The 16392-nt window shown below is 46.5% G+C and overlaps 1 protein-coding gene across 3 annotated transcripts in view; it reads left to right on the top strand.

Annotated features, from left to right (window-relative positions):
• The window catches only part of HSPBAP1 (HSPB1 associated protein 1), a 172608-nt gene continuing 156216 nt past the window's right edge, over positions 1-16392 (top strand). For all 3 annotated transcript variants that reach the window (XM_056536544.1, XM_056536543.1, XM_056536545.1), the window contains exon 1: positions 1-202. In XM_056536544.1, coding sequence (XP_056392519.1) covers positions 175-202 — 28 coding nt within the window. In that variant the 5' untranslated portion in view covers positions 1-174. The remainder of the gene's footprint in view (positions 203-16392) is intronic.

Genomic DNA, 16392 nt, shown 5'->3' on the forward strand with positions numbered 1-16392 from the left:
TATGCTATAGTTTTGGGGGTATGTTATAACTATCACCAGCAATGTTCCCTCCTCTCTTACACGATAATAGTATCCAGGAACATGGCCGCCCCCTCCTAGGCGACACATCACATGGTCCCGCGGTGATGACGTGTTATCCCGGAGCCGGTCCGCCAGAAGTCACGTGCGCTGAGGATGGATCCCGCGGTGTCGGGGGCGGCAGGTATATTGGTCTTACACAGCAGCTGTGGAACTAGAAGTCCCAGCATGCGCTGCCGTATACTGATAACAGGATAATGTGGGCTCTGTACTTTTATACAGCTATCTCTGGCGGCCGCTAGGGGCGCTGTTTAGGTTTGTCATAACTTATAATAGGTCGCCGCTCGGATCCATGACGTCACGTGGGAGTGACGTCACTAAAGCGCGTGGTGCATAATGTAAAGCTCCCTTCTTGCTGTGACGGAATAACGTGAACTGTACAGACTGTAAAACGTTGTGAGGAAACTTTAGTTCCAGAACTTTCCAGTAGAAAACCCATAAAGAAGTCTTTGGGGTCAGAAGGAAAGCGCAGCTGTGAGCGCGGTGTGAATTATAGTAATGGCTCCTCATATCATGAGAGGGATATCAGACAAAAAGTTACTGACGGCATTCTGTCTTCTGGCAGACTAGTGTAATATTATTAATAAATCCCCCCCATATGGGAGAGAGTTGTAGACATGCTGTGTGACCTGTGCAGAGAGGGGAGGAGGTGACCTGTGACCAACAGATAGTGACTATTATGGGAGAGTGTTGTAGACATGCTGTGTGACCTGTGCAGAGAGGGGAGGAGGTGACCTGTGACCTGCAGATAGTGACTATTATGGGAGAGTGTTGTAGACATGCTGTGTGATCTGTGCAGAGAGGGGAGGAGGTGACCTGTGACCAACAGATAGTGACTATTATTGGAGAGTGTTGTAGACATTCTGTGTGACCTGTGCAGAGAGGGGAGGAGGTGACCTGTGACCTGCAGATAGTGACTATTATTGGAGAGTGTTGTAGACATGCTGTGTGACCTGTGCAGAGAGGGGAGGAGGTGACCTGTGACCAACAGATAGTGACTATTATGGGAGAGTGTTGTAGACATGCTGTGTGATCTGTGCAGAGAGGGGAGGAGGTGACCTGTGACCAACAGATAGTGACTATTATTGGAGAGTGTTGTAGACATTCTGTGTGACCTGTGCAGAGAGGGGAGGAGGTGACCTGTGACCTGCAGATAGTGACTATTATTGGAGAGTGTTGTAGACATTCTGTGTGATCTGTGCAGAGAGGGGAGGAGGTGACCTGTGACCAACAGATAGTGACTATTATTGGAGAGTGTTGTAGACATGCTGTGTGACCTGTGCAGAGAGGGGAGGAGGTGACCTGTGACCAACAGATAGTGACTATTATTGGAGAGTGTTGTAGACATGCTGTGTGATCTGTGCAGAGAGGGGAGGAGGTGACCTGTGACGAACAGATAGTGACTATTATTGGAGAGTGTTGTAGACATTCTGTGTGACCTGTGCAGAGAGGGGAGGAGGTGACCTGTGACCTGCAGATAGTGACTATTATTGGAGAGTGTTGTAGACATTCTGTGTGACCTGTGCAGAGAGGGGAGGAGGTGACCTGTGACCTGCAGATAGTGACTATTATTGGAGAGTGTTGTAGACATGCTGTGTGACCTGTGCAGAGAGGGGAGGAGGTGACCTGTGACCCGCAGATAGTGACTATTATGGGAGAGTGTTGTAGACATGCTGTGTGATCTGTGCAGAGAGGGGAGGAGGTGACCTGTGACCAGCAGATAGTGACTATTATTGGAGAGTGTTGTAGACATTCTGTGTGACCTGTGCAGAGAGGGGAGGAGGTGACCTGTGACCCGCAGATAGTGACTATTATGGGAGAGTGTTGTAGACATGCTGTGTGATCTGTGCAGAGAGGGGAGGAGGTGACCTGTGACCTGCAGATAGTGACTATTATTGGAGAGAGTTGTAGACATTCTGTGTGACCTGTGCAGAGAGGGGAGGAGGTGACCTGTGACCTGCAGATAGTGACTATTATTGGAGAGTGTTGTAGACATTCTGTGTGACCTGTGCAGAGAGGGGAGGAGGTGACCTGTGACCTGCAGATAGTGACTATTATTGGAGAGTGTTGTAGACATTCTGTGTGACCTGTGCAGAGAGGGGAGGAGGTGACCTGTGACCTGCAGATAGTGACTATTATTGGAGAGTGTTGTAGACATGCTGTGTGACCTGTGCAGAGAGGGGAGGAGGTGACCTGTGACCCGCAGATAGTGACTATTATGGGAGAGTGTTGTAGACATGCTGTGTGATCTGTGCAGAGAGGGGAGGAGGTGACCTGTGACCAGCAGATAGTGACTATTATTGGAGAGTGTTGTAGACATGCTGTGTGACCTGTGCAGAGAGGGGAGGAGGTGACCTGTGACCCGCAGATAGTGACTATTATGGGAGAGTGTTGTAGACATTCTGTGTGACCTGTGCAGAGAGGGGAGGAGGTGACCTGTGACCCGCAGATAGTGACTATTATGGGAGAGTGTTGTAGACATGCTGTGTGATCTGTGCAGAGAGGGGAGGAGGTGACCTGTGACCTGCAGATAGTGACTATTATTGGAGAGAGTTGTAGACATTCTGTGTGACCTGTGCAGAGAGGGGAGGAGGTGACCTGTGACCTGCAGATAGTGACTATTATTGGAGAGTGTTGTAGACATTCTGTGTGACCTGTGCAGAGAGGGGAGGAGGTGACCTGTGACCTGCAGATAGTGACTATTATGGGAGAGAGTTGTAGACATGCTGTGTGACCTGTGCAGAGAGGGGAGGAGGTGACCTGTGACCCGCAGATAGTGACTATTATGGGAGAGTGTTGTAGACATGCTGTGTGACTTGTGCAGAGAGGGGAGGAGGTGACCTGTGACCTGCAGATAGTGACTATTATTGGAGAGTGTTGTAGACATGCTGTGTGACCTGTGCAGAGAGGGGAGGAGGTGACCTGTGACCAGCAGATAGTGACTATTATGGGAGAGTGTTGTAGACATGCTGTGTGACCTGTGCAGAGAGGGGAGGAGGTGACCTGTGACCCGCAGATAGTGACTATTATGGGAGAGTGTTGTAGACATGCTGTGTGATCTGTGCAGAGAGGAGAGGAGGTGACCTGTGACCAGCAGATATTGACTATTATGGGAGAGAGTTGTAGACATGCTGTGTGATCTGTGGAGGGGAGATGTGATCATTACGTATAGACTGGTGTGGGAGAGAGTTGTAGACATGCTGTGTGACCTGTGCAGAGAGGGGAGGAGGTGACCTGTGACCTGCAGATAGTGACTATTATTGGAGAGTGTTGTAGACATGCTGTGTGATCTGTGCAGAGAGGAGAGGAGGTGACCTGTGACCAGCAGATATTGACTATTATGGGAGAGAGTTGTAGACATGCTGTGTGATCTGTGGAGGGGAGATGTGATCATTACGTATAGACTGGTGTGGGAGAGAGTTGTAGACATGCTGTGTGACCTGTGCAGAGAGGGGAGGAGGTGACCTGTGACCCGCAGATAGTGACTATTATGGGAGAGTGTTGTAGACATGCTGTGTGATCTGTGCAGAGAGGGGAGGAGGTGACCTGTGACCAGCTGATATTGACTATTATGGGAGAGAGTTGTAGACATGCTGTGTGATCTGTGGAGGGGAGATGTGATCATTACGTATAGACTGGTGTGGGAGAGAGTTGTAGACATGCTGTATGACCTGTGTAGAGAGGGGAGGAGGTGAGCTGTGACCATCACATAGTGACTATTATGAAAGAGTGTTATTGGCATTCTCTGTTACCTGTGCAGAGAGGGGAGGAGGTGAGCTTTGACTATCGGGTAGTAACTACTATTGGAGAGAGTTGTAGGCATGCTCTATGACCTTTTTGGGTAGGGGAGGAGGTGACCAGCAGTGACTATTATTGGAGAGTGTTGTAGACATGCTGTGTGACCTGTGGAGGGGAGATGTGGCCATTACTTATAGACTGTTGTGGGAGCGACTTGTGGGCATGCTGTATGACCTGTACAGAGAGTGGAGGAGGTGAGCTGTGACGGGCATACGTTATAGACATGCTGTGTGACCTGTGTAGAGGGGAGCTGTGACGATTACACATAGACTTCTAGACACAGTATGTTGTGGACATACTGTGTGACCTGTGCAGAGAGGGGAGGACAGGAGCTGTAACCATCATATAGTGACTATTATGGGAGATTGTTGTGGGCATGCTGTGTGACCTGTGTAGAGGGGACAGAGTTGTTCATCTCACATATTGCCCTCTGTGGGACAGTGTTGTGGTCGTACTTTGTAATCTGTGCAGAGGTTGGTTTATAGGAGGCGGTGGTGAATGGTGGATTCTGTGGATATATATATATATATATATATATATATATATATATATCCTGTCAGCGTAACCCCGCCCCCTTATGATAATATGATGACTACTGATTGCACCTTCTTATGATAATGAGATGACTGTTGACCCCACCCTCTTATGATAATGAGATGATTATTGGATCCACCGTCTTATGATAATGAGGTGACTGTTGGCTCCACCCTATTATAATAATGAGATGACTTCTGGCCCCACCCCCCTGATAATAATGAGATGACTACTACCCTCTTATGAGACAAATTTTTCCTTAAATCAGTTTCCCATAAGTTTTGATGGTATTTCTTAGACTATTTACACCAGTGTTTTCCAACCAGGGTGCCCCCAGCTGTTGCAAAACTAAGGCTGTCCAGGCATGCTGGGAGTTGTAGTTCTGCAACAGCTGGAGGCACCCCTGGTTGGAAAACACTGGCCCATTGTTTAGAGGTGGCCATTATATTTGTGAACCCATCCATGTTGGCGGTGAGCCCTCCTCGCTCCCCAAGTGTCTTAAAGGGGTACTCCACTGGAAAACATTTTTTAATCAACTGATGCCAGAAAGTTAAATATATTTGTTTAAAATTAATTACTTCTATTAAAAAATCTTAAAGGGGTACTCCGCCCCTAGACATCTTATCCCCTATCCAAAGGATAGGGGATAAGATGTCAGATCGCCGGGGTCCCTCCGCAATCTAGCAAGCAGCACCCACCTGTAACTGCTTCCGGAAGCACTGGAGGATCTCAGCGGATGGATCTCAGAGGATCTCAGCAGCGGGACCCCGGCGATCTGACATCTTTTCCCCTATCCTTTGGATAGGAGATAAGATGTCTAGGGGCGGAGTTCCCCTTTAACCCTTCCAGTACTTATCAGCTGCTATATAATACAGAGGAAGTTCATTTCTTTTTGAACTTCCTCTCTGTCTGACCACAGTGCTCTCTGCTGACACCTCTGTCCATTTTAGGAACTGTCTAGAGTAGAAGTAAATCCCGATAGCAAACCTATCCTGCTCCGGACAGTTCCTGACATGGATAGAGGTGTCAGCAGAGAGCACTGTGGTTAGAACTACACAACTTCCTGTGGAGCATACAGCAGCTAATAAGTACTGGAAAGATTAAGATTTTTTTATAGAAGTAATTTATAAATCTGTTTAACTTTCTGGCACCAGTTGATTTAAAAAAAAAAAAAAAAAAAAATGTTTTCCAGTGGAGCACCCCTTTAACCCCCTCACTCCCCGCCATGCAGTGTTATACACTAAATAATATACAGTCTTTATCCTGGTGATTGACGAGACAGCAAAGTGTTAATCAAACGTGAGAGGAAACGGAACCGTCCTGTGAGTCATTAGCCGCGAGTGCGAGAAAACGGCAATAAGATGTCACATTGGAATAATTTAATAGTCCATCTATAATAACCAGCTGTTACTTCATCGCAACGTACCGTAATATATCACCGACACTGGAGGATACTGAGTGACAAGTGTAAGGAACAAGAACGAAGGACTTACCTGATCCCAGATATATTGGGGGGATTCATCAAGCTGCGCTTACCTACACGACTTACCTACACTGTTTTCCATGGTGTAAGTGTTTCTTACGTGTGACACATTTATCATCATTTGTGAATTATGGTGGAAAATAAGTATTTGGTCAATAACAAAAGTTCATCTCAATACTTTGTTATATCCCCTTTGTTGGTAATGACAGAGGTCACATGTTTTCTGTCTTCACAAGGTTGTCACACACTATTGCTGGTATTTTGGCCTATTCCTCCATTCAGATCTCCTCTAGAGCAGTGATGTTTTGGGGCTGTCGCTGGGCAACACGGACTTTCAACTCCCTCCAAAGGTTTTCTATGGGGTTGAGATCTGGAGACTGGCTAGGCCACTCCAGGACCTTGAAATGCTTCTTATGAAGCCACTCCTTCGTTGCCTGGGCAGTGTGATGGCAATGCCCTTGCTGATGGAAGGAGGTTTTCACTCAAAATCCCACGATACATGGCCCCATTCATTCTTTCCTTTACACGGATCAGTCGTCCTGGTCCCGTAGCAGAAAAACAGCCCCAAAGCACGATGTTTCCACCCCCATGCTTCACAGTAGGTATGGTGTTCTCTGGATGCAACTCCGCATTCTTTCTCCTCCAAATACGACAAGTTGAGTTTATACGAAAAAGTTCTACTTTGGTTTCATCTGACCATATGACATTCTCCCAATACTCTTCTGGATCATCCAAATGCTCTCTAGCAAACTTCAGAAGGGCCCGGACATGTACTGGCTTAAGCAGGGGACACGTCTGGCTCTGCATAATTTGAGTCCCTGGCGGCGTAGTGTGTTACTGATGGTAGCCTTTGTTACTTTGGTCCCAGCTCTCTGCAGGTCATTCACTAGGTCCCCCCCCCCCCCGTGTGGTTCTGGGATTTTTTCTCACCGTTCTTGTGATCATTTTGACCCCACGGGGTGAGATCTTGGGTGGAGCCCCAGATTGAGGGAGATTATCAGTGTCTTGTATGTCTTCCATTTTCTAATAATTTCTCCCACAGTTGATTTCTTCACACCAAGCTGCCTGTCTATTAAAGATTCAGTCTTCCCAGCCTGGTGCAGGAATACAATTTTGTTTCTGGTGTCCTTCGACAGCTCTTTGGTCTTGGCCATAGTGGAGTTTGGAGTGTGACTGTTTGAGGTTGTGGACAGGTGTCTTTTATACTGATAACAAGTACAAACAGGAGCCATTAATACAGGTAACGAGTGGAGGACAGAGGAGACTCTTAAAGAAGAAGTTACAGGTCTGTGAGAGCCAGAAATCTTCTTGTTTGTAGGTGACCAAATACTTATTTTCCACCATAATTTGCAAATAAATTCTTTAAAAATCAGACAATGTGATTTTATGGATTTTTTTTTCTCACTCTGTCTCTCATAGTTGAGGTTATAACCTATGATGAAAATTACAGCCTCTCATCTTTATAAGGGGGAGAACTTGTACAATTGGTGGCTGACTAAATACTTTTTTGCCCCACTGTACTTAAAGCGTACCTGTCATAGTGCAAAAAAAAAAGAAAAAAAGGGATATGTTACTCAGGACCCAATCCTGGTCATGTGCATATCATTTTTATGTGTCTGGGACCTATATATCCAGAGATATAAGCATTTATCTGCTGGTGAGTTACTTTTTCATTGTGCAGGCTGGAGGGGGCGTGTCAGTCTGGGCTGGAGGGGGCGTGTCAGTCTGTCTCCCTCACAGGAGCAAGCCTGGGCAGTCAACCAATCAGTACTCTCTACTCTGTAACCCTTTCCTCTCTGGTTTTATGCTGTGTCATGTTACACAGAGGAAGATGCTTGGAGCTTGCCTGCAGTAATCAGAAGACATTATGGTGAATTCATAACAGGATAAAATGTATAAATATAAGAATAAATCTTTATAAAATTAATGCAAGGATTTTTTTAGATAAAAGTACAGCATTTTTATGAATACATGTTCTATCTGTTTTATCTTCTCCTTGTAAAGCTGGATGCTAATCAGCATAGCTGTCACTATGTGTGTCATTCATCTTTCTCAGACTCCTGAATGTCTGATCAACTTCTTTGTCATTCAGGAGTCCGAGAAAGCTTTGACTATTTCAGCATGCTGGGAGTTGTAGTTTAGTAACAACTGAAGCTGCAATGTGGTTGACCACAGTTTTAGGTCCGGTTGTAAAAGCGCATACGGCGCAAAAATTAGTCGACCGGACCACACGTTTCACTCCGGCCGGCTCATTGAAATGAATGACATACGGGAGCGCATACGAAGGCATACTGGAGCGCGAGGTTTTAGCTCCCCCCTGCCGTATGCGCTCCCGTATGGGGGAAAACGTAGTGTGAACCCAGCCTTAGAGCAGTGTTGCCTCCAGCTGTTTTAAAACTACAGCTCCCAGCATGTCCACACATCCTTTATCTGTAGTTTTGCATACACAATAGAAATCTCCTATACTGGATACCAGTATGCTTTACGGTCGGTATCCAGTATGCTGTAAAATCTAGACTAGTCTGTCTGGCTAAAAGACAGGCGACCCCTTGTGGTGGCTATTTTAAGCTTCAATTTCAGGTGAAAATAAAAATTTTTTTTTAACAGGTGTATATTGTGAAATGTCATATTATAATGAGTCCTGCAATATATGAATCGTTTTTAACAAGGACAGTGCCTCTTTAAGCAAAAGCCAAGAAATGACTTCAGAACCCCACTTTGTAACACCACCTCTTCTCCTCTGTGAGTTTTAAAGCATCATTTGTGACAAAAATGTGCAATATATATGTATTTCATTTTTTTACCACTTTTTTCCCCCCAAATGTACTCACCCTTTTTTTGTATCGTTTTTTCTTTTCACATTTAATTTCCGTGTATGCAAAGAACTACTTCGGGCAACGGAGACCAGCATTTTTTTTTATTTCATATTAATAAAATGGTTAAAGAGGGCTTGTGGGGAGTGTTTTTTTAAATAAAATTTTTTTAAACGTGTGGTGTTTTTTAAATATTTTTTTAAATATTTTTTGTTTTCTTAACAGGCTTAGTAGTGGAAGCTGTCTAATAGACGGAGTCCATTACTAAACCGGCTTAGCGTTAGCCACAAAAATAGCTAACTTTAACCCCCAATTATTACCCCGGTAACCACCGCCCCAGGGGTGCCGGGAAGAGCCGGTACCAACAGGCCCGGAGTGTCAAAAATGGCGCTCCTGGGCCAGTAACAGGCTGGCATTATTTAGGCTGGGGAGGGCCAGTATCGATAATCCTCACCCACCCTGGTAATGTCAGGCTGTTGCTGCTTGGTTGGTATTTTGCTGAGAATGAAAATAAGGGGAACCACACACGTTTTTTGCATAAATAATAAAAAAAGAAAAAACGTGTGGGGTTCCCCATATTTTCATTCTCAGCACGATACCAACCAAGCAGCAACAGCCTGACATTACCAGGGTGGGTGAGGATTATTGATACTGGCCCTCCCCAGCCTAAATAACGCCAGCCTGTTACCGGCCCAAGAGTGCCATTTTTGACGCTCCGGGCCTGTTGGTACCGACTCTTCCCGTCACCCCTGCGGTGGTGGGCTTAGTAATGATTCCGGCTATAAGACAGCTTCCACTACTAAGCCTGTTAAGAAAACTTTAAATGACTTTAAACGTATTTTATTTTCTTTGTTAAAAAAATAAAAACACTCCCCCACAAGTCCTTGTTACCATTTTATTAATATAAATAAAAAATAAAAAAAACGCTGGTCATCGACGTAGTTTACCGAATCTGAAGAAGTCCTCTTCATACACAGATCTGAAATGAGAAGAAAAGAACACAAAATAGATGTAAATACAGTTTTATGGTGCCTCCAGCAGTTGCTAAACTACAACCCCCATCCCATGACAGGAGTTGTAATTTAGCAACAGCTGGAGGCACCCTGTTCCTAAACTACAACTCCCAGCATGTCCTCACTGTAAAGGCATGCTGGGAGTTGTAGTTGTGTGGTGCAGGCTGGTGGGAGATGTGCGGGCGGGTGACAGGGAAGCTTGCAACCCACTCGTACATCTCCCACCTGCCTGTGCTGCATGACTACAACTCCCAGCATGCCATTACAGTAAGGACATGCTGGGAGTTGTAGTTGTGGGATGCACGCAGGTAACAAGCGCTCCGCTCCCCGGCCGGCTACCATGAATATGAAACTACAGCACTGTAGTCTCATACGTCCCTCCTGAAGCTGTGATTGGTAGAGACCCGATTTCCCGGCGGGGAGTATGAAACTATAATGCTGTAGTATTATATTCATGGTTCCCTGCCGACTCCGCTCCCCACCGCCCGCATATACCACCCACAGCCCCTCGCATATACCACCCACAGCCCCTCGCATATACCACCCACCGCCCGCCCACATCTATCACCCACAGCCCCTCGCATATACCACCCACCGCCCGCCCGCATCTATCACCCACAGCCCCTCGCATATACCACCCACAGCCCCTCGCATATACCACCCACAGCCCCTCGCATATACCACCCACAGCCCCTCGCATATACCACCCACAGCCCCTCGCATATACCACCCACAGCCCCTCGCATATACCACCCACAGCCCCTCGCATATACCACCCACAGCCCCTCGCATATACCACCCACAGCCCCTCGCATATACCACCCACAGCCCCTCGCATATACCACCCACAGCCCCTCGCATATACCACCCACAGCCCCTCGCATATACCACCCACAGCCCCTCGCATATACCACCCACCGCCCGCCCACATCTATCACCCACAGCCCCTCGCATATACCACCCACCGCCCGCCCGCATCTATCACCCACAGCCCCTCGCATATACCGCCCACCAGCATCTATCACCCACAGCCCCTCGCATATACCACCCACCTCCCACCCGCATCTATCACCCACAGCCCCTCGCATATACCACCCACCCACCACCCGCATCTATCACCCACAGCCCCTCGCATATACCACCCACCGCCCACCCGCATCTATCACCCACAACCCTTCGCATATACCACCCACAGCCCCTCGCATATACCACCCACAGCCCCTCGCATATACCACCCACAGCCCCTCGCATATACCACCCACAGCCCCTCGCATATACCACCCACCGCCCGCCCGCATCTATCACCCACAGCCCCTCGCATATACCACCCACCGCCCGCCCGCATCTATCATCCACAGCCCCTCGCATATACCGCCCACCCGCATCTATCACCCACAGCCCCTCGCATATACCACCCACCGCCCACCCGCATCTATCACCCACAGCACCTCGCATATACCACCCACCGCCCACCCGCATCTATCACCCACAGCCCCTCGCATATACCACCCACCGCCCCTCGCATATACCACCCGCCCGCATCTATCACCCACAGCCCCTCCCATATACCACCCACCGCCCGCCCGCATCTATCACCCACAGCCCCTCGCATATACCACCCACCGCCCACCCGCATCTATCACCCACAGCCCCTCGCATATATCAACCAGCGCCCACCCGCATCTATCACCCACAGCCCCTCGCATATACCGCCCACCACCCACCCGCATCTATCACCCACAGCCCCTCGCATATACCGCCCACCCGCATCTATCACCCACAGCCCCTCGCATATACCACCCACCACCCGCAGTATGCCACGTCGACCCGCCCGCATATACCACCCACCACCCACCCGCATCTATCACCCACAGCCCCTCGCATATACCACCCACCCACCGCCCACCCGCATATATCACCCACAGCCCCTCCCATATACCACCCACCGCCCACCCGCATATATCACCCACAGCCCCTCCCATATACCACCCACCGCCCACCCGCATCTATCACCCACAGCCCCTCGCATATACCACCCACCACCCGCAGTATGCCACGTCAACCCGCCCGCATATACCACCCACTGGCCGGCCGCATTTATCACCCGCCAGCTAGCTACTGAAAGACTACAAGTCCCAGGATGTCCTCACTGTAAGGGCATGCTGGGAGTTGTAGTCTTACAACAGTGGGTGGCGAGTGGTATATGCGGGCAGCCAGTGATAGATGTGGGCAGGACTTTACATTTCTTTTTCTAAGCCTAATTTTTTTGGTGTATATTTGCTGCTTTTTCGGGCGACTTTTTAACTAAAAGTTGCAGTTAGTAAATCCCTGCCTACAAGTAAATAACATAACTCATGTAAAACAGCTGGATTGTGAGAAATCGTGCAGCACAGCTTACCACTAAAAGTCGCACAAAAGGCACACGTGCAACTTTTTTGCGACAAATATACACTGTAAATGCCTTGATAAATTCCCTCCATTGTGTCCTACTCCAGAGCTGTACTCACAATTCTGCTGGTGAGGTCACTGTGTACATACATTACATTACTTATCCTGTACTGATCCTGAGTTATATCCTGTATTATGCTCCAGAGCTGTACTCACTATTCTGCTGGTGAGGTCACTGTGTACATACATTACATTACTTATCCTGTACTGATCCTGAGTTATATCCTGTATTATGCTCCAGAGCTGTACTCACTATTCTGCTGGTGAGGTCACTGTGTACATACATTACATTACTTATCCTGTACTGATCCTGAGTTATATCCTGTATTATACTCCAGAGCTGTACTCACTATTCTGCTGGTGAGGTCACTGTGTACATACATTACATTACTTATCCTGTACTGATCCTGAGTTATATCCTGTATTATACTCCAGAGCTGTACTCACTATTCTGCTGGTGAGGTCACTGTGTACATACATTACATTACTTATCCTGTACTGATCCTGAGTTATATCCTGTATTATACTCCAGAGCTGTACTCACTATTCTGCTGGTGAGGTCACTGTGTACATACATTACATTACTTATCCTGTACTGATCCTGAGTTATATCCTGTATTATACTCCAGAGCTGTACTCACTATTCTGCTGGTGAGGTCACTGTGTACATACATTACATTACTTATCCTGTACTGATCCTGAGTTATATCCTGTATTATAGTCCAGAGCTGTACTCACTATTCTGCTGGTGAGGTCACTGTGTACATACATTACATTACTTATCCTGTACTGATCCTGAGTTATATCCTGTATTATACCCCAGAGCTGTACTCACTATTCTGCTGGTGAGGTCACTGTGTACATACATTACATTACTTATCCTGTACTGATCCTGAGTTATATCCTGTATTATACTCCAGAGCTGTACTCACTATTCTGCTGGTGAGGTCACTGTGTACATACATTACATTACTTATCCTGTACTGATCCTGAGTTATATCCTGTATTATAGTCCAGAGCTGTACTCACTATTCTGCTGGTGAGGTCACTGTGTACATACATTACATTACTTATCCTGTACTGATCCTGAGTTATATCCTGTATTATACCCCAGAGCTGTACTCACTATTCTGCTGGTGAGGTCACTGTGTACATACATTACATTACTTATCCTGTACTGATCCTGAGTTATATCCTGTATTATAGTCCAGAGCTGTACTCACTATTCTGCTGGTGAGGTCACTGTGTACATACATTACATTACTTATCCTGTACTGATCCTGAGTTATATCCTGTATTATACCCCAGAGCTGTACTCACTATTCTGCTGGTGAGGTCACTGTGTACATACATTACATTACTTATCCTGTACTGATCCTGAGTTATATCCTGTATTATACTCCAGAGCTGTACTCACTATTCTGCTGGTGAGGTCACTGTGTACATACATTACATTACTTATCCTATACTGATCCTGAGTTATATCCTGTATTATACCCCAGAGCTGTACTCACTATTCTGCTGGTGAGGTCACTGTGTACATACATTACATTACTTATCCTGTACTGATCCTGAGTTATATCCTGTATTATACCCCAGAGCTGTACTCACTATTCTGCTGGTGAGGTCACTGTGTACATACATTACATTACTTATCCTGTACTGATCCTGAGTTATATATCAGACAGGAGGCTCATATCTTATGCATTAATCTTTCTTTCTTTAATGCTCATAGCAGAAACATCATGCAATTTTTTCAAAACAAAAAACTACAATTCCCAGCAGTCCCCTGTACACTCCTCCCCTCCTAGCCTGACTGGCTGCTATAAAAGGGGGCTGCTTGTAGATCCTCTTTCTTTATGCGAATTTCTTGAACGGCAACCGAACCATCGAACACCGGAACCGTGCCGCTTGGACCCTTCCGAACTGCCGGCCAACAGGACCGCAAAACTGTTAATGAACAATGTCGACAGAAAACATCAGTCTTCTACAAAACCAGGACGTCTTCACTGTCTCCGCTCAATACCCTGGAAAGACAACAAACAGTATAATAGGGTTGGGTCGGGAGGGAAGATACTCGCCTCCTGTCTTCATATAACTTATATTTTCCGTCACAAGCTAGGAAAATCTCGATTTATATATCAGACAGGAGGCTCATATCTTATGCAAGTTTAAAGCTAACTTCGAATAAAAGAAGACAAAACATAACAGTTAAAGAACAGATACCGACACATGTTCTTCTGGCCTGAAATAGAAATGGCGAAAAGTCGTCTCCGACGACCAATCAGCCGCCAACAAGAGGTCTGACAAAGAACCTCCTGAAGTAACCACTTTCGTGGCCATTGCTCCTCTAGACGAGTGAGCACCGAATAGGGAAATATCAATCCCTGCTAATTCCATGGCTGATCTCACCCACCTGGCCAAAGTGGCCGAGGAAACCGGTAGGTGCGGCTGCACGTAAGATATTAACAATTGGCTATGATTAAGCGACCGTACCGACGCTGTCCGAGTCTCGTACATCTGGAGACAGCGCACCACACAAAGTTGGGGTGCGACGGAAAAAAGGGATAGAATACTGATTGCAAACCCGTTTTGGTTCGCCGAACCACGGAAAAGCGTACTCCCTCAGGTGAGAATTGACGCCTAGAGATGTCAAGAGCTCTAACATCCGATACTCTTTTAATGGAAACAAGACATAATAATGTAGTCAACTTAAAAGACAGGAGTTTCAATGACAATATCTCGTTGTCTTCCCAAGAGGAAAACGTATCCAACACCCGGGAGACATCCCAAGTAGAATGGTACCTAGGACGAGGAGGACGTTTAAATTTAACTCAGGATCAGTACAGGATAAGTAATGTAATGTATGTACACAGTGATCTCACCAGCAGAATAGTGAGTACAGCTTTGGAGTATAATACAGGATATAACTCAGGATCAGTACAGGATAAGTAATGTAATGTATGTACACAGTGACCTCACCAGCAGAATAGTGAGTACAGCTCTGGAGTATAATACAGGATATAACGCAGGATCTGTACAGGATAAGTAATGTAATGTATGTACACTGTGACCTCACCAGCAGAATAGTGAGTACAGCTCTGGAGTATAATACAGGATATAACTCAGGATCAGTACAGGATAAGTAATGTAATGTATGTATACAGTGACCTCACCAGCAGAATAGTGAGTACAGCTCTGGAGTATAATACAGGATATAACTCAGGATCAGTACAGGATAAGTAATGTAATGTATGTACACAGTGACCTCACCAGCAGAATAGAGAGTACAGCTCTGGAGTATAATACAGGATATAAATCTAGATTTTCCTAGCTTGTGACGGAAAATATTAGTTATATGAAGACAGGAGGCGAGTATCTTATGCATTAATCTTCCTTTATTAATGCCCATAGCAGAAATTCAAAACTCTTTTAATGAATTTTTACTAAAAACTTTAAAGAACCACTTAAAAACTACAACTCCCAGCAGTCCATAGGATGTATTGACCAATCCCTGGCCGGGATGCTTGGTATATAAGGGACTGCTTCCATTGTCTCCTCCTCTTTCTTGATGCGAAACTGTAGCCGCAACTTGAACCTGGAATCACGATAGAACCCAAACCGATTCCATAAGACCTTGAATCACCGGCCGAAACCATGTCCCAACGGGGACACCATAACGAGTAGGAAAAACTTCCGGAACACCTCAGCCTCCGACATGTAGGGCGCCGTCTTCAGTATCCTGGGAAGAAAAGGAATACCATGACAGGGTTGGGTTGGGTGGGAAGATACTCGCCTCCTGTCTTCATATAACTAATATTTTCCGTCACAAGCTAGGAAAATCTAGATTTATATATCAGACAGGAGGCTCATATCTTATGCAAGTTCAAAGCTAGACATAAGAATGATATAAATACATGACAGGCAAATTACAAAATTGACATAGATATGTGTTCCTCCGGTCTAAAATAAAAGTGACGGAAGGTGTCCTCTGAAGACCAATCCGCTGCCATCAATAGATCTGCCAGGGAACCTCCCGCGGTGACCACTTTAGTAGCCATCGCACCTCTGGTCGAGTGGGCCCCGAACAGGGAAACGTCAATCCCTGCCATATCCATGGCAGAGCGTACCCACCGTGCTAGAGTGGCTGAAGCCACCGGTTGGTGAGGACGCACGTAAGAGATGAGGAGTTGGGAGGATTCCGAGGAACGTAGCAAAGCAGTCT

This window comes from Hyla sarda, chromosome 8 (assembly GCF_029499605.1).
Source record: "Hyla sarda isolate aHylSar1 chromosome 8, aHylSar1.hap1, whole genome shotgun sequence".
Taxonomy (NCBI): Eukaryota; Metazoa; Chordata; class Amphibia; order Anura; family Hylidae; genus Hyla; species Hyla sarda.